The following is a 25005-nucleotide window of genomic DNA, read 5'->3' as shown; positions in this document are numbered from 1 at the left end:
TTGTATCCATGTATCATTTTTGTATCTGAAGTTAGGGATATTGACTATGTATCTGTATTTCAACTATGCTACTTTGGGTGACAGCCACTGCTAACACTTCAGGTACAACAGTGGAGAAGCCAAACAGGGCTGATGGCCCATCAGTGAGGACAATGGACTGTGAAAAGTCTTGGCCTTCCTGCAGATGCTCCATACTGCCACTGATGGATGCTGTGATGCTATAGAGTCAGACCTGGACACCTGATACTAACCTCCATTTTGGACTGGTGAACTTTTCCACTCGGGAGTGGGAAATAAAAAAAAAAGGATTCCTGCCTTATCAAAATCCTATATAAGGTGGGGGATGGAAATAATCAAGGTTCTTGTCTCCTCTGCCTCCCCACCCAAAGAGACAGTGAAAAACTCCTGGAAACAAGAACTGGAGGGGCTGGGGAAGGGAAGAACTGCTTGACTCATGCAGGAAAGAGTTCTGGCCTGTGAAGGAATCTACCTAAGACCTACCTCTATCTAGGGTGAGAAATTGCTATATGTAACCAATTTCCTTAGTGAATCTAGCTTAGTGTGTGTGCTTTGTTTTATTTTCTTAGTAATCTGCTTTGTTCTGTTTGCTACCTCTTTAACCTCTTAAAATCCATCTTTTGTAGTTAGTAAACATATTTCTTGTTTATAATATAATCCAGTTTATATAATTTTAACGGGGGGCGGGGAGTTGTGCATACCTTCCTCCACACTGAGGGAAGGGACGAATTTCATATAAGTTTGGGTTTCCACTCCAAGGGAGGTGAACACCTGGGGCTGTGGCAAGTCCCATCACAGCTGGGTACTGAGCTATTATGAAAATGTGGCCAATGGTGTCCCAGCCTGCAAGGTGCTACACATCCTCAGCTCCTACTGGAGTCAAAGTTTATGTCTATATTGCAATTAGACATCCACAGCTGCCCCGTGCCAACTAACTCAGGTGCGCTGGGCTCAGGCTAAGGGGCTGTTTAATGGCAGTGTAGATGGAGTTAGGCTGAAGCACGAGCTCTGAGACCCTCACAGCGTTCTAGAGCCTGGTCTCTAGCCTGATCCTGAATGTCTGCACTGCCATTTAACAGCCTCTTAGCCCAAGCCCCTTAGCCTGAGCCAGCTGGCACGGGCCACCAGCAGGTGTCCAATGGCAGCGCAGATATATCCAAAGAGAACTGAGGGTTGTTCAGGACTTTCCAAGATGTGCTCAGCACCTTGAAGTTTCAGGCAAATACATAGGAGACACAATGATAAATACTCTCCGCTCATGTCTGCAGCATCTCGGTCTATCCATGTGTGGCACGGACAGGCACTGACCTGCTATGGAAATCACTGATTCTCTCTCCTGGTTGAGACGGGGGTTCCTGACAAAGCAGGACACTTTCTGGTTGAACTCTTCTTTTAGAACAATGGCAATCTCTGCTTGAAACAGGCCATTGGCTTCTGGGGTTATTTTTTCAGAGGTTGATGGTAAGAGCTGGCCCTGGTGATCTCTCCACTGAGCCTTGGGCTGTGGGTACCATCCAGATGATCGACACGCCACCCAGATCCCTCCGTCCTGATGTCCCTCCACAGAGATGACAGGAGCAGACCCCATATCTACAGAAGAAATAAATGAACTTGTGATAATCCTAGAGTGCCCAGGAATGAGCCAAAAGCTTTATTACACTGTTATCAAAAGCCATTTATTTTTAAACTAATAATCAGACGTGAGTTCACGAGTGTGGTTGGTCAGTTAATCTGGTCAGATTAATGTTTGATATAAAGTAAAAATAGTATTATAATAGGGCTTTTTTACGCACAAATTTGCTCCAGTTTAGTTAAACTTGTTTAGTTAATCAAGTGCAAATTCTTGTGTGGACACTCTTAAATCAAGAAGGAATTGACTCAAGATAAATCAATATCCGTTGGGGTAAATTTGTTGTCCGTAGTGTTTGTGTTTGTGGTGTGCTTGCTGCTTGACTGAAATATACTGTGTGGTCTGTTTGTTTGGGGGACCATGTGTGTGTGCTGAGCCTAGCGTCCTGCTAGGTGAGGCTGAGAGCTAGGAGCTTCTTGACGAGGCATCCAATCAACCCTTAACCGGGGGGCGGGGCTATTCAGGAAGAGCAGGGCTTTAAAAAGCCTGCCCCGTAGCGACCAGAGGAGCTAGCAAACAGGGGAGTTTGGTGAGGGAGTTTACAGGGGGAGTGTGAGCAGGGGCTAGTTACACCTAATATTCTTTGCACTTAAATGTCAAAACATCGCTTGATAAAAACTAAGCACCAGCAAGGGAACAAGCTTTGGAAGTAAAAAGAGAATGCAGGCAGAAGTCCAGTAACAGAGTGGGAGCTACCTAGTTTATTGCGCCCAATGCAGCATGTATGATTACCTGCCCGATGGGCTGGTGGTGTATGTGTGCGTTCGGTGCAAGGAGCTCCTGGCCCTCAGAGACCATGTACGGACTTTGGAGACCAGGGTGGCTGAGCTGGAGGAGCTACGAGAGACAGAGAGGTACACAGATGAGACTTTCCAGGACACAGCAGAATGGTCCCATCCCCGGTCTGACAGCCTGTATGCTGTTGAGGGGGATGAAAGCCTCAGGGAAGGAGAACATCCAACTGGAGCAGAGGGAAATGATCCCATAGTTGGGACCCTCCTACCAGATGATGTTGTGGTATCCTCTCGTACTGAGGCTACTTCTCCAGGGGAGGAACTCCAGTTATTAGGAAGAGATAGGTATTAGTAGTGGGTGATTCGATCATTAAAAACATAGATAGCTGGGTTTGTTATGATCGGGAGAACCGCATGGTGACTTGCCTGCCTGGCGCGAAGGTTGCGGATCTCTCGAGACATCTAGGCTTATGTGTAGTGCTGGGGAGGAGCCAGTGGTCATGGTAAATGCTAAGTAAGAGATTGAAGTCCAGGACCTCCATGGTAGCTCTCTCTGAAATGCTTCCAGTTCCATGTGCAGGGCCAGTTAGAAAGACAGAACTGCAAGGTCTCAATGCTTTTATGAGACGATGGTGTAGGGAGGTGAGGTTTAGATTTATTAGGAACTGGGGAAGCTTTTGGGAGAGGGGGAGCCTCTCCCAAAAGGAAGGATGGGCTCCACCTAAACCAAAACGGAATCAGATTGCTGGCACTTAAAATTAAAAAGGTTGTAGAATAGTTTTTAAACTGAGGGCTGGGGGAAAGCTGACAGGTGTGGAGGAGCATGTGGTTCAGACATCCCTTAGGGGAGGATCTATAAATAGAGATTCCCTATGTCCTAATAAGGAGGAGAGAATAGAAGATGGTAAAATACAGGGAGGATCTGATGAGAAACAGTCAAATTAAAAAACAGTCAAATGGGAGAAACAGTCCCATTCAATTATGTCATGCAATAGGGGACAGCCATAAAATGACAATTTTTTAAAATGCTTATATACCAATGCTACAAGTCTAAATAATAAGATGGGTGAACTAGAGAGCCTTGTGATAAAGGAAGATATTGATATAATAGGCATCACATAAACCTAGTGGAATGAGGATAGTCAATGGGACACAGTAATACCAGGGTACAAAATATATCGGAAGGACAGAACAGGTCGTGCCTAATAATGGGGATTTCAACTATCCCCATATTGACTAGATACATGTCACCTCAGGAAGGGATGCTGAGATAAAGTTTCTTGACACCTTAAATGACTGCTTCTTGGAGCAGCTAGTCCTGGAACCCACAAGAGGAGGGGCAATCCTTGATTTAGTCCTAAGTGGAGCACAAGATCAGGTCCAAAAGGTAGACCGCTTGGTAATAGTGACCATAATATAATTAAATTTAACAACCCTGTGGTGGGGAAAACACCCCAGCAGCCCAACACTGTAATTTCAGAAAGGGGAACTACACAAAAATGAGGAGGGTAGTGAAACAGAAAATAAAAGGTATAGTGCCAAAAGTAAAATCCCTGCAAGCTACGTGGAAACTTTTTAAAGACACCATAATAGAGGCTCAACTTAAATGTATGCCCCATTTTAAAAAAACATAATAAGAGAACCAAAAAAGAGCCACCGTGGTTAAACAACAAAGTAAAAGAAGCAGTGAGAGGCAAAAAGTGGAAGATAAATACTAATGAGAAAAGTAGAAAAGAGCATAAACTCTGCCAAATGAAGTATAAATATATAATTAGAAAGACCAAAAAAGAATTTGAAGAACAGCTAGCCAAAGACTCCAAAAGTAATAGCAAGTTTTTTTCAAATACATCAGAAGCAGGAAGCCTACTAAACAACCAGTGGGGCCACTGGACGATCGAGATACTAAAGGAGCACTCAAAGACAATAAGGCCATTGCGGAGAAACTAAATGAATTCTTTGCATTGGTCTTCACTGTTGAGGATGTGAGGGAGATTCCCAAACCTGAGCTATTCTTTTTGAGTGGCAGATCTGATGGTATTCACCCTAGAGTTCTGAAGGAACTCAAATGTGAAATTGCAGGACCATTAACTGTCATCTGTAACCTATCATTTAAATCAGCTTCTGTACCAAATGACTGGAGGATAGCTAATGTGACACCAATTTTTAAAAAGGGCTCCAGAGGTGACCCTGGCAACTACAGGCCAGTAAGCCTGACTTCAGTACCGGGCAAATTCGTTGAAACTATTCTAAAGAACAAAATTGTCAGACACACAGATGAACACAATTTGTTGAGAAATAGTCAACATATTTTTTGTAAAGGGAAATCATGCCTCACCAATCTACTAGAATTCTTTGAGGGGGTCAACAAGCATGCGGACAAAGTAGATCCAGTGGATATAGTGTATTTAGATTTTCAGAAAGCCTTTGATAAGGTCCTTCAACAAAGGCTCTTAAGCAAAATAAGCAGTCATGGGATAAGAGGGAAGGTTCTCTTATGGATTGGTAACTGGTTAAAAGATAGGAAACAAAGGGTAGGAATAAATGGTCAGTTTTCAGAATGGAGAGAGGTAAATAATGGTGTCCCCCAGGGGTCTGTACTGGGCCCAGTCCTATTTAACATATTCATAAATGATCTGGAAAAAGGAGTAAACAGTGAGGTGGCAAAATTTGCAGATGATACAAAACTACTCAAGATAGTTAAGTCCCAGGCAGACTGCAAAAAGCTACAAAAGGATCTCACAAAACTAGGTGACTGGGCAACAAAATGGCAGATGAAATTTAATGTTGATAAATGCAAAGTAATGCACATTGGAAAACATAATCCTAACTATATATACACAATGATGGGGTCTAAATTAGCTGTTACCACTCAACAAAGAGATCTTGGAGTCATTGTGGCTAGTTCTCTGGAAACATCCACTCAATGTGCAGCGGCAGTCAAATAAGCGAACACAATGTTGGGAATCATCAAGAAAGGGATAGATAATAAGACAGAAAATATCATATTGCCTCTATATAAATCCATGGTATGCCCACGCCTTGAATACTGCATGCAGATGTGGTTGCCCCATCTCAAAAAAGATATATTGGAATTGGAAAAGTTTCAGAAAAGGGCAACAAAAATTATTAGGGATATAAAATGGCTTCTGGATGAGGAGAGATTAATAAGACTGGGACTTTTCAACTTGGAAAAGAGGCGACTAAGGGGGGATATGATAGAGGTCTATAAAATCATGAGTAGCATAGAGAAAGTAGATAAGGAAGTGTTATTTACTCCTTCTCATAATACAAGAACAAGGGGCCACCAAATGAAATTAATAGGTAGCAGGTTTAAAACAAACACAAGAAAGTATTTTTTCATGCAATGCACTGTCTACCTCTGGAACGCCTTGCCAGAGAGTGTTGTGAAGGCCAATACTATAACCAGGTTCAAAAGGGAGCTAGATAGATTCATGGAAGATAGGTCCATCAATGGCTATTAGCCAGGATGGGCAGGGATGGTGTCCCTAGCCTCTGTTTGCCAGAAGCTGGGATAGGGTGACAGGGGATGGATCACTTGATGATAACCTGTCTGTTCATTCCCTTTGGGGCACCTGCCATTGGCCACTGTCAGAGCACAGGATACTGGGCTTGATGGACCTTTGGTCTGACCCAGTATGGCTGTGTTTATGGTCTTATTTAGGATTGTCCACACAGAGCTTTGCACTAGTTCATCAAAACCAGTGCACATGTATGTGTAGACAAGCATTAAATTAATTCACAAATCAAAAACTTTGTTATAGGGGATTTCAGGTTGCTTGGCAGTGCCATGTACCCTTCCAGAATAAAGATGTGAATAGCAGAAAACTGGTACAACTGAAAGCCAGGAAATACACTCAGGCCATGTTTACACTGCAAGTTACAGCTCAGTAACTTGCTCGCTCAGGGGTGTGAAAAATCAAACCCTGCCAAGCGCAGCAAGTTTTGATGCTGTAAAGCTCCAGCGAAGACAGGCTCCGAGCACTGGGAGGCACCCGGAGCTATTCCCCTGATTGAGGTGGGTTACATAGAGCGCTGGGAGAGCTCTCTCCCAAGCGCTCGCGGATGAGCACACAGTCAGAACAAAGCATTGCTGCGACAGTGCGGCCACAGCTGCGCTTTGAGGTTTTTAGCACATGTCTACGCTGGCAAAGCGCTCCAACTTGCTGGCTCAGAGAGGTGAAAAATCACTCCGCCGAGTGCAGCAAGTTTGAACACTTTAAAGTGCTAGTGTAGACAGGCTCCAAGCTCTCTCCCAGCACCACAGCACGTCGTCGTCCACACTTGCACATCAAAGCACTGCTGCAGCAGCACTTTGAATTTATGAGGGTAGACATAGCCTCAGTGTAGACATAGCCTCAGCAAACCAGAAAGACAAACACTCAACAAGAAAATGTAGGATTTAAGGTAACACCTCCCACACCTGATCACACTTGGAGTTTTTTTTTTTGATGAGCTAAACTGAAATAAAATTATCTTAATCTGAAACAAGAGTCTTGTACCTGAATCAAAGGTGTGAATTCAAACTGATTTCATTATTGTGGGGTCAGTGTGTATGTGTGCAGAGATGCCTTTAGGTTGTTTGGAAATTTCACACAGACCACCCTAGAGAGGGGAATGACCTACAAAGAGAGGATGTTGAGACAGATCTGTTAGTGTCTCCTGTGTGTCAGTCTGTCTGCCTCGCTTCCATAGTTACAGCACAATTACATTAATAGCAGGAACTGCACCTTAAATGTGATAGTGAAATCTCACCTCTCGCCCTTTTTTCCCTCTAGAGACCTTGCAATCGGATAAGGAGAGCGAGAAAGGTCAGTGTCTGGGCCCATCACATTAGCTGGCTGTAGAGTTATCCCCATAAGCACAACAGGGTGAGATCTTGCCAGCCATTATTAATTATTAATTAATCATTGGAACAATTTACTGAGGGTCATGGGCAGTGGGTGGAGCCTCCCTTTGGGGAAGCTAGCCCCAGCTCTGCCTCTTTCACCCATGCCCCCCCCCGCAGCCAGAGCCCCGAGACCCCCTGTCCCTCCCCCACACCTGGAGGAGCCCCAAGCGCCCCCTCCCTCAGATGGAAGAGCTCCAGCATGCTTGAAGTCCTGAGCCCTCCCACTTCCCACCTGCCCGAAGCTGCCCCGGGTCAGCTGCAGCTGTGCCTCCCCTTCCCAGTCCCCAAGCTGCCTTGGGAGAAACATCTCTCAGGTCTGGAAGATGCTTGTGCTATGCCCCATGCTAGTTCCGGGGTGGCTGAGGAGGTGGTATGTGCTACTCAGCTTCCTGGGTTCCACAGTAATCTCCAGTCCAGGGAGATTACTGATGAACCCAGGAAGCTGAATAGCACATACCACCTCCTCAGCCACCCCGGAACCTGCATGGGGTGTAATAAATCAAAACCTTCCCCCCAAAACCCCACAAATGGGGTCTGGTGGCCACAGCAGTGGCAGGGGAGGCTGATCATCTCCTAGCCTATTATACCCACTGCCCATGCCAAGGGTCATGGTGGATTCTCCAGCACTGGCAGTTTTTAATCAAGGGTATATTTACACTACAAAATTAGGTTGATTTTACAGAAGTTGAATTTTTAGAAATCGATTTGATACAGTCTATTGAGTGTGTCCCCACTTAAGACCATTAAGTCGGTGGAGTGCGTACAGAGTACCGAGGCTAGCGTCGACTTTCGGAGCATTGCACTGTGGGTAGCTATCCCACAGTTCCTGCAGTCTCTGCCACCCATTGGAATTCTGGGTTGAGCTCCCAGTGCCTGATGGGGCAAAAACATTGTCATGGGTGGTTCTGGGTACATGTCGTCAGGCCCCGCCCGTGAAAGCAATGGCAAAAAATTGTTTCTAGCCTTTTTTCCTGGGTTACCCATGGAGACGACATACCACAGCAAGCATGGAGCCCGCTCAGTTCACTGTCACCATATGTCCCCTGGGTGCTGATGACAGATGCGGTACTGCATTGCTACACAGCAGCAGCTTCTTGCCTTTGCAAGTTAGCGAAGATGATTAGCAACTGTATTGTACCGTCTGCTGCTATCTCCTGGTTCCTCCTGGCTGGCCTCGATGAGGTCGGTCAGGGGTGCCTGAGCAGACATGACCTCACCAACGCTGGTCAGAAGCACCCATGTCTGCCCAGGCGCCCCCGACCAACCTAACTGAGGTCGGCCAGGAGCACCCACAGGGCGACGACGATAGCCAGCAGTCGTATTGCACCATCTGCTGTTTGCAGGGCAAGGCAAGGGGATGCTGCTGTGTAGCAATGCAGTACTGCGTCTGCCAGCAGCACCCAGGAGATGTACAGTGACAATGAGCTGAGCAGGCTCCATGCTTGCCGTGGTATGGCGTCTGCACGATAACCCAGGAAGAAAGGCGAGAAACAATTTTTTGCTGTTGCTTTCATGGAGGGAGATGTCGGGGGGGGCTGATGACATGTACCCAGAACCACCTGCAACAATGTTTTTGCTCCATCAGGCACTGGGAGCTCAACCCAGAATTCCAATGGGCAGCGGAGACTGTGGGAACAGTACAGTAAGCCAACCCTATAAGCCGTGTCGTCAGTCGCCCCTCCCTCAGTGAGAGCAACGGCTGAGAATCGTTTCGCACCTTTTTTCCACACAGACACCGTACTATGGCAAGCATGGAGCCCGCTCAGATTGCCGCAGAAATTATGAGCACTGTAAACACCATGCGCATTATCCTGCAGTGCATGCAGCACCAGAACCTGAAAAAGCAGGCGAGGAGGCGATGGCAGCGCAGTGATGAGAGTGATAAAGACATGGACACAGACTTCTCTCAAAGCGCATGCCCTGGCAATTTGGCCATCCTGGTGGCAATGGGGCAGGCTCATGCCATGGAACGCCGATTCTGGGCCCGGGAAACAAGCACAGACTGGTGGGACCACATAGTGTTGCAGGTCTGGGATGATTCCCAGTGGCTGCAAAACTTTCGCATGTGTAAGGGCACTTTCATGGAACTTTGTGTCTTGCTTTCCCTTGTCCTGAAGTGCAAGAATACCAAGATGACAGCAGCCCTCACAGTTGAGAAGCGAGTGGCAATAGCCCTGTGGAAGCTTGCAATGCCAGACAGCTACCAGTCATTCGGGAATCAATTCAGAGTGGGCAAATCTACTGTGGGGGCTGCTGTGATCCAAGTAGCCAACACGATCAGTGAGCTGCTGCTCTCAAGGGTAGTGACTCTGGGAAATGTGCAGGCCATAGTGGATGGTTTTGCTGCAATGGGATTCCCTAATTGTGGTGGGGCAATAGATGGAACCCATATCCCTATCTTGGCACCGGAGCACCAGGGCACCCAGTATGTAAACCACAAGAGGTACTTTTCAATGGTACTGCAAGCACTGGTGGATCACAAGGGACGTTTCACCAACATCAACGTGGAATGGCCGGGAAAGGTACATGACGCTCGCATCTTCAGGAACTCTGGTCTGTTTGAACAGCTGGAGAAAGTGACTTACTTTCCAGACCAGAAAATAACCACTGGGGATGTTGAAATGCCTATAGTTATCCTTGGGGACTCAGTCTACCCCTTAATGCCATGGCTCATGAAGCCATACACAGGCACCCTGGACAGTAGTCAGGAGCTGTTCAACTATAGGCTGAGCAAGTGCAGAATCGTGGTAGAATGTGCATTTGGACGTTTAAAAGCATGCTGGTTCAGTTTACTGACTCGGTTAGACGTCAGCAAAACCAATATTCCCATTGTTATTGCTGCTTGTTGTGTGCTCCACAATATCTGTGAGAGTAAGGTGAAGACGTTTATGGCGGGTTGGGAGGTTGAGGCAAATCGCCTGGCTGCTGATTACACGCAGCCAGACACCAGGGCGATTAGAAGAGCGCAGCAGGGCGCACTGTGCATCAGAGAAGCTTTAAAAACCAGTTTCATGACTGGCCAGTCTAAGGCGGGGAAAGTTCTGTTTTTTTCTCCTTGAAAACCTGCCCCCTTGGTTCATTCTACTTCCCTGTAAGCCAAACGCCCTCCCCTCCCCCCTTTGATCACCGCTTGCAGAGGCAATAAACTCATTGCTGTTTCAAATTCATGCATTCTTTATTAATTTGTCACACAAATGGAGGTATAAATGCCAAGGTAGCCCGGAAGGAGGGAAGAACCGGGTGGGGTGGGGGAGGAGGGAAGAACAAGGCCACACTGCACTTCAAAACATATTTGTTGAATGCCAGCTTTCTGTTGCTTGGGCAGTCCTCTGGGGTGGAGTGGTTGGGTACCCGGAGGCCCCCTCACCATGTTCTTTGGCATCTGAGTGAGGAAGTTATGGAACTTGGGGAGGAGGGCGGTTGCTTACACAGGGGCTGCAGCGGCTGTCTGTGCTCCTTCTGCCTGTCCTGCACTTCAGCAATACACTGGAGAATATCAGTTTGATCCTCCAGTAGCCTGAGCATTGCTTCCTGCCTCCTTTCATCCCACTGACGCCACCTATTATCTTGATCACGCCACCTTTCCTCTTGCTCCCACCACCTTTCCTCGCGTTCATTTTGTGCTTTCCTGCACTCTGGCAATGTCTGCCCCCATGCATTCTGCTGGGCTCTTTCAGTGTGGGAGGACTGCATGAGCTCAGAGAACATTTCATCATGAGTGCATTTTTTTCTCCTTCTAATCTTCGCTAGCCTCTGGGATGGAGACTATACAGGGAGCATTGAAACGTGCAGTTGTGGGAGGGAAAAAAAGGGGAGAGTACTATTTAAAAAGACATATTTTAGAGAACAACGTGTAGACTCTTTCATGGTGAACCAAGCTGTTAACACTACATAGCACGTATGCTTTCTTTACAAGGTCACATTTTGCATCTTATATTGAGGGCCTGCCGGTTTGGTGTGAGAGATCACACACGTAGGGCCGGCGGGCAACAGAATTCGACTTGCAGGCAGACATGGTAAGACACAGTCTTTTGGCTTCTTTAATCTTCATAACATGTGGGGATGGTTTCAAACAGCAGCACCCTCATGTCCCATACCAAGCACCCGTTGGTTTGGCCATTTAAAAGGAGGGGCTGCAGTTTTCGGGTTAACATGCAGCACAAACCCAACTAAACCCATCCACCCCACCCTATTCTCTGGGATGATCACTTCACCCCTCCCCCCACCGCATGGCACACAGCGGGGATGATTTCTGTTCTGCCACAGGCAAACAGCCCAGCAGGAACAGCCACCTCCGAATGTCCCCTTAATAAAATTCCCCTATTTCAACCAGGTGACCATGAATGATATCACTCTCCTGAGGACAACACAGTGAGATAAAGAATGGATGTTGCTTGAATGCCAGCAAACACTGAGACCATACGCTGCCATGCTTTGTTATGCAATGATTCCAGACTACGTGCTACTGGCCAGGCATAATGGAGGACGGAATAAGGCTGCCCTCCCCAGAAACCTTTTGCAAAGGCTTTGGGGGCACATCCAGGAAAGCTTCATTGGGATGTCCCTGGAGGATTTATGCTTCATCCCCATACATGTTAACAGACTTTTCCAGTAGCTGTACTGGCCGTGAATGCATCCCAAGTCTTCAGGGCAAATTAATAATTAAAGACGCTTGCTTTTAAACCATCTACAATATTTACAAAGGTACACTGACCAGAGGTTCCTTCTCCGCCTTCTAGGTCCAGGAGCCCTCCGTCGGTGGGTTGGGAGGTTACTAGATCCAGGGTGAAAAACAGTTCCTGGCTGTCGGGGAAAATGGTTTCTCCACTTGCTTGCTGTGCGCTATCTTCAACCTCCTCCTCATCATCATCTTCCTCGTTCCCAAAATCCACATCTCTGTTGTGTGAGAATCCATTGACGGAGTCTACGCACAGGGCTAGGATAGTTGTAGGGGCATAGAAGCGGCATGTCTGGGGCTCTGACCCAGAACACCCATTTGCCTGTCTGGATTTTTGGTAGGCTTGCCTCAGCTCTTTAAGTTTCATGCTGCACTGCTGCAGGTCCCTGTTATAGCCTCTATCCTTCATGCCCTTGGAGATTTTTTCAAATGTTTTGGTATTTCGTCTTTTAGAATGGAGTTCTGAAAGCATGGATTTGTCTCCTCATACAGTGATCAGATCCAGTACCTCCCATTTGGTCCATGCTGGAGCTCTTTTGCAATTCTGGGACTCCATAGTCACCTGTGCTGATCAGCTCGCCACGCTGGCCAAACAGGAAATGAAATTCAAAAGTTCGCGGGGCTCAACTCAGATGCCAGTGCATCTGAGTTGAGAGCGCTGTCCAGAGCGGTCACCATGGAGCACTGGGATAGCTTCTGGAGGCCAATACCATTGAACTACCCCAAATTCGACTCAGCAGGGTCGATTTCAGCACTAATCTCCTCGTCTGGGAGGAGTACAGAAATCAATTTTAAGAGCCCTTTAAGTTGACAAAAATGGCTTTGTTGTGTGGATGGGTGCAGGGTTAAATCGATCTAATGCTGCTAAATTCGACCTAAACTCATAGTGTAGACCAGGGCTAAGAAGCTACGAGTGCCTGGAGCCTTCCCCATATGGGATTCTTGACCAGAAAAGTGCAGGCTACAGAGTGCTCTCCCAGAAGGGGTATGATTCACAAGGCTTTGGTCTGACAGACTTATAGGAAATACCCAAGAGCCACAGACAAGGTTAAAGTGCCTAAGGTGAAAATTCAGTGCAACCCCCCATGTTTCTGTTGCTGTTCCTTTTAAACAGCCCACTGACTGCAGCTAGCTGGGGACTAGCAGGTAAACAAAGGGAAAAGTTCATGAGCCCTTGCAGCAAGCTCAGTAGGGCATCTCCAAGGGTGGGGGCCAATTCCACTCCCAAATACAGTAAAAGCTGTTTTATCCGGCATGTTGGGGCAATGGGGGGTACTGGTGAGTGAAAAATGCTGGTTAACTGAGAGGGAGGGAGTTTGGGTGCAGAGTTGGGGGTTGGGGCACAGGAGGGGGTGTGGAGTGCAGGCTCTGGGAGGGAGTTTGGGTGCTAGAGGGGGCTTGGGGCAGGGAGTTGGACAGCAGAAAGGGGGGTGGGGTGCCAGAATCTGGGGCGCTTACCTCAGGCCACTCCCTGCAAGTGGCAACGTGTCCTGCCTGCTCCTAGATGGAGGCATGGCAGGTGGCTCTGCGCACTGCCCTCACTCCACCCTGAAGGAACTGCAGCCAATGGGAGCTGCGGGGGCAGCGCCTGTGGTGGAGATAGCATGCAGATTCTCCTGGCCACCCCTCTGCCTAGGAGCAGCAGACATACGTCACTGCTTACGGAGAGCTGCCCAAGGGTAGTGCCCCACAAATCTGGCATCCCACACCCTTTTCCGCCCCACAACATCCTGCCCCAAGCCCCCTCCTGCACCCAAACTCCCTCCCAGAGCCTGCGCCCCAGCCAGGGGCGGCTCCAGGCCCCAGCACACCAAGCGCGTGCTTGGGGTGGCATGCCATGGGTGGCGCTCTGCCGGTCACCGGGAGGGTGGCAGGCGGCTCCGGTGGACCTCCCGCAGGTGTGCCTGCGGAGGGTCTGCTGGTCCCATGGTTTCGGTGGAGCATCCACAGGCACATCTGCGGGAGGTCCACCGGAGCCGCGGGACCGGTGACTGGCAGAGCGCCCACTGCGGCATGCCGCCATGCTTGGGGCGGCAAAATGGCTAGAGCTGCCCCTGGCCCCAGCCCTGCACCCCAATCCCCAGCCCCACACACCCTCCTACACGCAAACTCCCTCCCCGAACATGCACTCCACAATCCCTCCTGTGCTCCAACCCACTGCCAGCCCTGCGCCAAGTGGACCATAAACTGGAATTTCAATAATGATCAGAAATGCCAGTTTATAGAGCTTTCTGGTGGTGAAGTGCTGGATAAAACAACTTTCAATGTATAAAGAAAAAAATTGCCAAAATCTTAAGTTATTTCAGCCAGACCAAGAGGAAGACAGACACATCAGATCTTCACCCTGAGCACTGATAATCAGAGGCCTGTTTTACCCATTGCAGCAAGAAAATAGCCACAAGGAGAAGGTTACTAGCCTATTTGAAGAACTGGATGCTTGCTGCTTATGGCTCATGGCTTTATTGCTCATGGCGATGTGGTAACATTAATGCAACATCAGTAGTGCATGTTTTAAATGCAGGATTTGTGGCCTGTGAGCCATTTGGTATTGAAGAAATCTGTATGTTTGATGCTAATTTTATTGTTGTTGTTTGCAAAGTATTTGCTGTATGGATGTCAAGATAAGATTGTGTCTAGATTTATGAGAAGCCTCAGTTAACTCTCAGATTGTCCTCTTATGAGCCTAATGATTGTTTTAGCTTGAGCAGCTTTATTCCATTGTGGTGTCTTGGGGCATGTCTACACTAGGGGCTGGATTGACGTGTGGCGATCGATCCCCCAGAGGTTGATTTATCGTGTCTAGTGTAGATGCAATAAATTGACAGCTGAGTGCTCTCCCATTGCCTCTGGTACTTCACCAGAATGAGAAGCACAGGCAGAGTTGACAGGAGAGCGTTAGCTGTCAAATAACCACTGTGAAGACACTATGGTAGGGAGATCTAAGTACGTCGACTTCAGGTAAGCTATTCACGTAGCTGAAGTTGCGAAACTTAGATCGATCCATGTGGTAATGTAGACAAGCCCTTGCTCCAGTTTGGAATAAATTCAGGCTATGAGCATCCACGACTGTCCAAATGTGCATATTTATCCCTTGTTGTTATCCGCGGGTGGGAGTTCTGCTGTCCAATCAGATTGAACGTGGGCACTCTCCCTGCAGTAACATGGAATTATAGCGGGTGCTTGTTTAACCAAAGTTTGGTGGGTTACATGTACAGTACAGAAGGGAATTACTTTGTTGTGGTTATAAAGTGAACTCTGTGTAATACCCAGTCGTGGTTATGATCAGAGGTGAAAGTGGGCTGGTGTGTGCTGGAGCAGCACTCTGGCAAGAACTGGCTGCCGCTCTGGCCTGCACACGGCCAACTTTTTGCTGCCCCCTGTCGGTGGGTCTGCCGGTACAATCTGGCAGTGTTGCCGCACTGGTGAGTGGGGGTGCGGGCCCAACCCCTGCAGCCGGCTTCAGGCTCCCTGCTAATCCCCCAGACTGTGTTGCTCATGGGACTGGGTGTGGGTGGAGTGCGGGCACACAGGAGCAACGTGGGGGCTTCCCAGCCCTGCCCCTTCTGCCCGAGGCCCCACCCCTTCTGGGGGCCAAATCTGCCCCCCCCCCATTACGGATGCTGGCCTCCACTTTCGCCCCTGGCTATGACTGGCAGCTCAGGTTACCCGCAGTTGACAGCTTTTGTGCAGGCAAGATGGACAAAGGGTGAGAGAGGAAACAGAGACTTGCTCAAGTTCATGCACAGCTCAGTGGTAAAGGCAGGACTAAAAGCCCTGTCCCTTGATACTCAGTGCACTGCGCTATCCACCCGGCGATTGGTGTCTCTCATTTAGTGCTGTTCTAGCTTATGTGCACATGCTTCATATTCTCTACCAATAGTGGGGAGCTGGTGCTGCTACATAATCCTGCACTTTCCTGAGCAGGAACAAGAGACTGGCTTTCCCTTCGATGAACACAGCCAATGCCTCTTAGCAGGGACAACGGGTTGAATCAGAAGAACCATTGGAAGGAGCTGTGCACTGCTTAACTGATGGGCAGGGAGGCTAAAGTCTTCTACTACTTCCACTTAGTTACAAAGATAATTTTACAATCATTTGTGACCCCCTGAGGGCTTAGAGAGCACGGCCCCTTCAAACCTCTCCTGAGGCAAAGGAAGTGCTGGGTGTTCCGGGGGGAGACAAGGAGAAAGACAGGGTGAGTGTGTCTGTAGCTCTCAAACAAGAAGGCTACAGCGAGAGGCCCTCACACAGTGACAGCAGCCAAGAACCTGCCCAAAGCCCAGGAATGACAGAGCGGCTGGCTGGGGACACCCCAAGATGGTAGCCAGGAGGAGCACTGTGCCAGGGAGGAATCACCTGAGAAGGACAAACCAGAGCCAGACCCAGTTTTGCTGTCACTCAGAGCTGTATGGGGCTGTGAGTACTTGGGTTTGTGACTCTGCATTGGGAATAAGGAGGGAGGCTGTTAGCCAGGTAAGTGGGGAGGTTGTCACTCTGTGTGGGTTTGCAGAGAGCATCAGAAGAGGGCACTGGACAGGTTTGCTGTGGAAAATTAATTGGTGTCAAAGACAACCAGGAGCACCCCAGACTCACTGCTGCACCGGAACTCGACCCAGGACTCCTGAACTGTGAGTGTAGATGCAGTGCTTGGCCTCTCACATTTTTAATTGTGGTATCACTGGTCCCGTGGTCCCTTGGGTTGACTGTAACCTCTTTTACCGGTGCTCCCATATTTCACCCCTGTTGTTTTTCTATCTTCATCCCTCAGTAAATAGATATTTCCCTTTCCTATATTCACTGATCTATTCTGGTGTGTGTGTATTTACACCGGTGGGGTTTGGAATGGATGCTTCTGGGGTGGAAGGGAGTTACCCCGCTGTGCTCCAGTGTGCGCCTGTTCTTGGCCAGAGCCACTCTGCAGAGCAGATTCCATCTTGGCCATGAGGGCTCTAAAATTGGGACATCTGATCACCCCAGGTCTGTAGGCTGTGTCAATAGAAGTGCACAGAGGTATTGCTATGTAAGCAGAGTCAGGATGAGCTCTACCCTGACATCTGGTGGTGAGCTGTGGAAAAGGACTTCAGGGGTGGATCTTGTTTTTGCATGGGCACACCCAGCCTGCCTAACATGAGAGACTGCCTGCCCAAATGGTCACTTTGGCTGCTGTGGGATCCCCAGTCTCTTTGTTATTGGGGCAGAGGTAATAAAGGGTTGTTATCCTGGTTATGTGAATCAAGGAGAGCAGAACTGTACTTGGCATTTTGTGATGGAGGGACTTGCCCTCAACTACAGGGCACTTGCTAGGCAGGGGACATGGGTTTCAAAACACAGTGGATTGAGAGAAAGACTATAGCTAGGTATGTGTAGTAGACAGTGTGAGTGGCTTTTGAAGCTCCTAAATGCTATTTTGATCCTGCTTCTCCCCACTGTGTAATAGCAGAGCTAATTTTGATTCCATTAGGAGTCTTGTTATGTGCTGAAGAGCTGAAATCTCTAACATTTAGATCCAAGTATTAGATCTACTTTGGGCTAGTAGTGTACCAGTACTGAGGCTCCCCTGCTACTAGCTAAACTCACTGAGTGTTAAAGTAGCTGAGAGCTTTATGAAGTTGAGGGGGGTTGAAGGCAGGTTAGTGAGTAGCTAGCAGAGAGGCATGGAGAGTGGAGCAGATAGCAGGGCAGCTGGTGGAGAGCAGAATGGATCACAGGGTGGCTGGCAGAGAGGAGTGGACCACAGGATGGCTGGCAAAGAGGTGGTGAAGGTTGCAGCAGAACCCCATGGAGAGGCATGGCACTCGGCTGTTGACCTGAGCAGCAGAGCATGTAAGATGCCCACCCCCCCATACTTCCCTTCACTTCCACCCAGGATGGGAGGTAAACTCTGCAGATGAAGTTCTGAACTCTGGGGGTTGCACTGACCAAGGACAGAAACTGTGGGTAGAATGTCTGTTGGGTTGCTGGACTTAAGACCCTGAGGCGAAAAGGACATGCCAAACTCACTTCGGGGTGGGTCATTTGCTCATGGTTTGTGTCATGAATCCTGTTTGTGCTGTTTCCCCAATATAATGCCACATTGTTTCCCTCCTTTATAAAAGGCTTTTGCTACACTCAGACTCTGTGTTTGTGAGAGGAAGTATTCCCTCTTAAAGGCACCCAGGGGCATGGTATGTAGTTGTCCCAGGTCACTGGGTTGGGGCTTGAGCCGGTTTTGCCTTGTGTTATTTAAATGGAACCCCTAGATACTGAATCTGGCCCTTGTTACTGCCAACTCTGATGGGCAGAAGGGTTACATCTATTAGTGTTTGTATTTGTATTTGTAGAGGCTGGTAGGGGCAGTGTGCTGGGAGAGAAGCTGAGCCCTGATTGGCGCAGGGCTTCTCTGAGTAGGGGTCCTATAAAGGTAGCCAGCCAGTCAGGCAGTGGCATAGACAGCTGCAGTGGCACAGGAGCCAGCAAACAGAGTTGTAAACAGGGGAGTTTGAGGGGAAGACTAAGAGAGCCAGGCTAGTGAAGGGTGTGTGTGGTGGTCTGGCAGTGTTTTGGTGCTTGTTGGGGGTTTGTGTGGCTGTGGGTGGTGGTGTTTTGGTTTGGTTTGTGGTTCCTGGACTAACAGGACTTAGGTGAGAAGGCTATGACAGATACAGAGGCAGCAGTGATAGTGACCCAAGCAGTGAAAGACACTATGAAGATGACTGGATGTGGAAGCTGCGGCATGTACATGATCCTGGTACCTGAAAAGAGTTTCGTCTGCATGACGTGCCGCCTGGAACTTAGCTGATGGAAGAAAAGATCCGAGGACAGGAGATGCAGGTGGAAACTCTGGTTGAGTTTAGAAGGGGGGTCGAGCGGATGATGGAGCAAAGACATGAGGAGGCTGAAGGGAAAAGCTCAGACTTGCAGATGGAAGCAGGACCAAAAAACTCTGAGGGTAGACTGCTGGGTGAGGAAAGTGGACAGTGGAAGCATGTGACTAAGGCCTGGTCTACACTAGCGGGGGGGTCAATCTAAGGTACGCAACTTCAGCTACGTGAATAGAGTAGCTGAAGTCTAAGTACCTTAGCTCGAATTACTTACCCGTCCTCACGGCGCGGGATCGACGTCCGCGGCTCCCCCGTTGACTCCGCTACCGCCACTCGCTCCGGTGGGGTTCCGGAGTCGACGGGAGCGCGTTCGGGGTTCGATATATCGTGTCTAGATGAGATGCGATATATCGAACTCCGAGAAATCGATTGCTACCCGCCGATCCGGCAGGTAGTGAAGACGTACCCTAAGAGAACCAGGCAGAGGAAAAGACGGGCTAGTGAAGGAGAAATAGAGCTCAGGAACAGGTTTGCGGATTTGGAAAATGAAGAAGGGGCACAGCAGGTGGTCGCTGAAGGTGAGAGGGCAAGGAAGAAGAGAAGAGCAACTAGTCCTACAGGAATAGGGGAAGAGTCAATGGAGACAACACCAAATATGAGCCCCAGGAGGATACGGGATGGGTTGCAGAGGATTGCAAGGGAGAATAGGAATCAAGAGGACTTGCAGCCAGAGGGAACAGGGGATAGACCTGAGAATCGCACCATCACCAGGAAAAGGCAGATCTAAGTGATTGGGGACTCCTTACTGAGAAGAATAGACAGGCCTGTAACTAGAGCTGATCTGGAGAACAGAAAGGTGTGCTGTCTGCCGGGTGCTAAGATACGGGATGTGGACCTGAGGCTGAAGAGGATCCTAACAGGAGCGGGAAAGAATCCACTGATTGTTCTTCATATGGGAACAAATGATATGGCCAGATTCCTGCTGGAACGTATCAAGGGAGACTATACCAGACTGGGGAAGACGCTTAAGGAAATCGAGGCTCAGGTGATCTTCAGTGGGATTCTGCCGGGTCCTACAGAAAGGCAACAAAGGTGTGACAAGATGCTTCAGGCAGTGGTGCTATAAGGAGGGCTTTGGGATGTATGGCCACTGGGAAGCATTCATGGACAGAGGACTGTTCTCTCGGGATAGACTTCACCTGAGTAGAGAAGGAAATAGACCTCCAGGAGGGAGGCTGGCACAACTGATTAAGAGAGTTTTAAACTAGGAATTTGGGGGAGATGGTTGGTAGATGTCCAGGTAATCTCCATGCCGGATTTTAACATTGAGAGGGAAGAAAACAAAGTAACAAAGGATACAGCTGTGGGTAGGAGAATGGACATAAGGAGGAAGGGTAGTGTAGATACCAGTCTAATAGATAATACTGGCGGTAGAATGTCTATGCCTAATCAGGTAAATAATGTGAGAGAAGCCAAACAGTAAAAATTAAGATGTTTGTACACTAATGCGAGGAGCCTAGGTAACAAAATGGAGGAACTAGAGCTAGTGGTGCAGGAAGTGAAACCAGATATTATAGGGATAACAGAAACATGGTGGAATAGTAGTCATGACTGGAGTACAGGTATTGAAGGGTGTGTGCTGTTTAGAAAAGATAGAAATAAAGGCAAAGGTGGTGGAGTAGCATTGTATATCAGTGAAGAGGTAGACTGTAAAGAAATAAGAAGTGATGGAATAGATAAGACAGAGTCTGTCTGGGCAAAAATCACATTGGGGAAGAAAGCTACTAGAGCCTCCTCTGGGATAGTGCTTGGGGTGTGCTATAGACCGCCGGGACCCGATTTGGATAAGGATAGAGACCTCTTTAATGTTTTTAGTGAAGTAAATACTGATGGGAATTGTATGATCATGGGAGACTTTAACTTCCCAGATATAGACTGGAGGACAAGTGCAAGTAGTCATAATAGGGCTCAGATTTTCCAGGCTGTGATAGCTGATGGATTCCTTCACCAAGTAGTTGAAGAAACACAAAGAGGGGATGCCATTTTAGATTTGGTTTTGGTGAGTCGTGAGGACCTCATAGAAGAAATGGTTGTAGGGGACAACCTTGGTTCGAGTGATCATGAGCTAATTCAGTTCAAACTAAATGGGAGGATAAACAAAAATAGATGTGACTAGAGTTTTTGATTTCAAAAGGGCTAAAGTTAAAGAATTAAGGAAATTAGTTAGGGAAGTAGATTGGACTGAAGAACTTGGGGATCTAAAGGTGGAGGAAGCCTGGAATTAATTCAAGTCAAAGTTGCAGAAACTATCAGAAGCCTGCATCCCAAGAAAGGGGAAAAAACTCATAGGCAGGAGTTGTAGACCAAGCTGGATAAACAAGCATCTCAGAGAGGTGATTAAGAAAAAGCAGAAAGCCTACAAGGAGGGAAGATGGGAGGGATCAGCAAGGAAAGCTACCTTATTGAGGTCAGATCAAGTAGGATAAAGTGAGAAAGGCCAAAAGCCATGTAGAGTTGGACCTTGCAAAGGGAAATAAAACCAATAGTAAAAGATTCTATAGCCATATAAACAAGAAGAAAACAAAGAAAGAAGAAGTGGGACTGCTAAACACTGAGGATGGAGTGGAGGTTAAGGATAATTTAGGCATTGGTTAATATCTAAACAAATACTTTTCCTCAGTCTTTAATGAGGCTAAAGAGGAGCTTAGGGATAATGGACGGATGACAAATGGGAATGAGGATATGGAGGTAGATATTACCACATCCGAGGTAGAAGCCAAACTCGAACAGTTTAATGGGAATAAATTGTGGGGGGAAGGCAAATAATCTTCATCCAAGAATATTAAAAGAACTGGCACATGAAATTGCAAACCCATTAGCAAGAACTTTTAATGAATCTGTAAACTCAGGGATTGTACTGTATGATAAGAGAATTGCTAACATAGTTCCTATTTTTAAGAAAGGAAAAAAAGGTGATCCAGGTAACTACAGCCCTGTTAGTCTGACATCTGTAGTATGCAAGGTCTTGGAAAAAATTTTGAAGGAGAAAGTAGTTAAGGACATTGAGGTCAATGGTAATTGGAACAAAATACAACATGGTTTTACAAAAGGTAGACTGTGCCAAACCAACACGATCTCCTTTTTTTGAGAAGGTAACAGATTTTTTAGACAAAGGAAACACAGTGAATCTAATTTACCTTGATTTCAGTAAGGCATTTGATACAGTTCCACATGAGGAATTATTAGCTAAATTAGAAAAGATGGGGATCAATATGAAAATTGAAAGGTGGATAAGGAACTGGTTAAAGGGGAGATTACAATGGGTCATATTGAAAGGTGAACTGTCAGGCTGGAAGGAGGCTACTAGTGGAGTTCCTCAGGGACTAGTTTTGGGATCAATCTTATTTAATCTTTTTATTACTGACCTTGGCACAAAAAGTGGGAATGTGCTAATAAAGTTTGCGGATAACACAAAGCTGGGAGGTACTGCCAATATAGAGAAGGACTGGGATATCCAACAGGAAGATCTGGATGACCTTGTAAACTGGAGTAATAGTAATAGGATGAAATTTAATAGTGAAAAGTACAAGGTCATCCATTTAAGGATTAATAACAAGAATTTTTGTTATAAACTGGGGATGCATCACTTGGAAGTAACAGAGGAGGAGAAGGACTTCAGAGAAATTGGTTGGTCACAGGATGACTATGAGTCACCAGTGTGATATGGCTGTGAAAAAAACTAATACACTCTTGGGATGCGTCAGGCGAGGTATTTCCAGTAGAGATAAGGAGGTGTCACTACCATTATACAAGGCACTGGTGAGACCTCATCTGGAATATTGTGTGCAGTTCTGGTCTCCCATGTTTAAGAAGGATGAATTCAGACTGGAACAGGTACAGAGAAGAGCTACTAGTATGATCTGAGGAATGGAAAACCTGTCTTATGAAAGGAGACTCAAAGAGCTTGGCTTGTTTTGTCTAACCAAAAGAAGGTTGAGGGTGGATATGATTGCTGTCTATAAATATATCAGAGGAATAAATACCAGGGAGGGAGAGGAATTATTTAAGCTCAGTATCAATGTGGACCCAAGAACAAATGGATATAAACTGACCATCAGGAAGTTTAGACTTGAAATTAGATGAAGGTTTCTAACCATCTGAGGAGTGAAGTTCTGGAATAGCCTTCCAAGGGGAGCAGTGGAGGCAAAAGACATATCTGCCTTCAAGACTGTTATTGCCCCAAAGGGTCCGAGGTACTCTGCAAGAACGAGACCGACTCCACACTGAGAGTAATTGGCTTTAATGAAGGTAAAGTGACACATCTGCAACGGGGACCCCAAGCGTTGCTGTCACTGAGACGGGGACCCAGCGCCCTGTAGCTCGGCCTGGGGTGAAGTCCGAAAACAAACACAAAGCATGCTCATTTTATACAAAACAGCAGCATATCAGCTCATACATAATGCAATAGAAACTCTCCACCCTCCGGGGCTGCCCCCCTGGCCAACAGCCAGGGGCTTGCCACGCAGCAGTCCCAGCCGGTTGCGGCAGGTTAAAGCTAGCATGCTGTGTCCTACAATAACCGGAGGCTGAGAAAGCGGAACTGCCTAAGCTAAGCCGTAACAGAATCTTCCGTGGTTCCCTAGCCTCCTACATTCCTCCCCTCGCTTTCTCAAGCGCTCCGGTACAACAACAGCAGCATAACCTTGAGCTAATCTAGCAATACAAGCACCAGCATCCCCATTTGTCTGCTTGCGCTTAAACAGAACAAAAGATTATACAGAGAGCAAAGAAAATTACAGTCTAAGCCAGATTTTTCCTACTTCTATTACATTGTCCGTTACGGGGGGGGCGGGACTGTAAAATCTCAGGACCACCTCAGAGCTTCATCGCACACATGGCTTCCACCCTGAGGAATTACGAACGAGAAGTTCAGTTCCGCTCACACACCCAACGCCCAAATGAACAGAGCAGAAAAAACAACAGTAACCGGTTAAACAAAACAGAGTCAAAGCTAAATAGTGCACCAAAACCAAATAGTGTTTCCTTAATCTATTAGGGCTCACCTTTAATCATGCAATTCATAACATACAACACCAACAACATCAAACACAACAAACATAAATCAACAAAAATAAAACAAAACAAATAACATAAATTCTGCAGGGTTCCCCCCTTCTCTATTGCTCACCAAATTGTGACAAATTTCTATTACCAATTCATCCCTCATATGTCAGGTGATCAAACTGACACTGAGGGAGGGGGGGTCCTAAAGAAAACACAACATAAACCACATAAAAACCTTAACAACATAACAATAATTTTGGCCAGAAAAACAAACACCACAAAACAAAACATAAAACACAAAACATAAATTTAAACTCTATAAATAAATGCATGGTACATTGAATGCTGTTCAGCTGGCATCAGTCTTCTCTAATTATCTGAAAGGCAAAACGGAGGTCTGCCCCTTCTGGGCAGTCAATCAGTACTTAAAATACCGTATACAAATACCCTTATTGATTTCAGGCAAAACAGTGGAATTACATTATCAGTTCAATCATTTGCACTAATACAGTTGCTTCCTGGCTTGCTTCTGGATTCAAAGCTATTCACAGCTTAAAGTTTCTTACTTTTAACTTCTGCTTTTAAACACTGAAATAAAACATCACCACGTATAGTGCCCTTAGGACCTAATACCATCTCAATTACATAGCACTATATACATTCTTCAGCTAATTCAACAAAATTGTTTATAGCCAAATAATTACAATCTAATAATTTCCATGCCTGAATTTATTTAGAACGTTTCTCCTTAGCATCTTCACAAAGTTCAACTGCTGTTCCCTCCAGCAAACATTATCATGAACAGTGACAACTTCCCCCGGGCTCAGTGCGTACATACACTGAGGCTGTAGGGATCCTGATAGCCATTGACTCCCTATTTCTATCCAAAATGTCAGGTGCTATTCTAGGGGCACTTGCCCATAACTCAATACCACATTCCCCAGCAGGAGTCCCACAAATTTCATCCTGCCAGGGGACAATTCTTTGGTTCTTCACCAGGGTCAGTCCTTAACGTCCTTCCTGGTCAGGAAGTCCTGGATTGAGGCTCCAGTCTCTTCGGGGGCATGGGTTTTTAGGTGTTTCTTCTTCTTTCCCAACACAGTCGTGGTTCAGCTCCAGTCTCTTCGGGGGTAAGGTCACCAGCACATCACCCTGTAATGGTTTTGCTTCTT

General features: G+C 47.1%; 1 protein-coding gene across 1 annotated transcript in view; it reads right to left on the bottom strand.

The window, feature by feature from the left end:
- The window catches only part of LOC120383107 (butyrophilin subfamily 1 member A1-like), a 78512-nt gene that overhangs the window by 27990 nt on the left and 25517 nt on the right, over nt 1–25005 (bottom strand). The window contains exon 3 of the mRNA XM_039500733.1: nt 1327–1608. Coding sequence (XP_039356667.1) covers nt 1327–1608 — 282 coding nt within the window. The remainder of the gene's footprint in view (nt 1–1326; nt 1609–25005) is intronic.

Source organism: Mauremys reevesii, linkage group 15 (assembly GCF_016161935.1).
Source record: "Mauremys reevesii isolate NIE-2019 linkage group 15, ASM1616193v1, whole genome shotgun sequence".
Classification (NCBI taxonomy): Eukaryota; Metazoa; Chordata; order Testudines; family Geoemydidae; genus Mauremys; species Mauremys reevesii.
The sequence above is the reverse complement of the archived record's forward strand: the minus strand, read 5'-3'. Positions and strand labels throughout refer to the sequence as shown.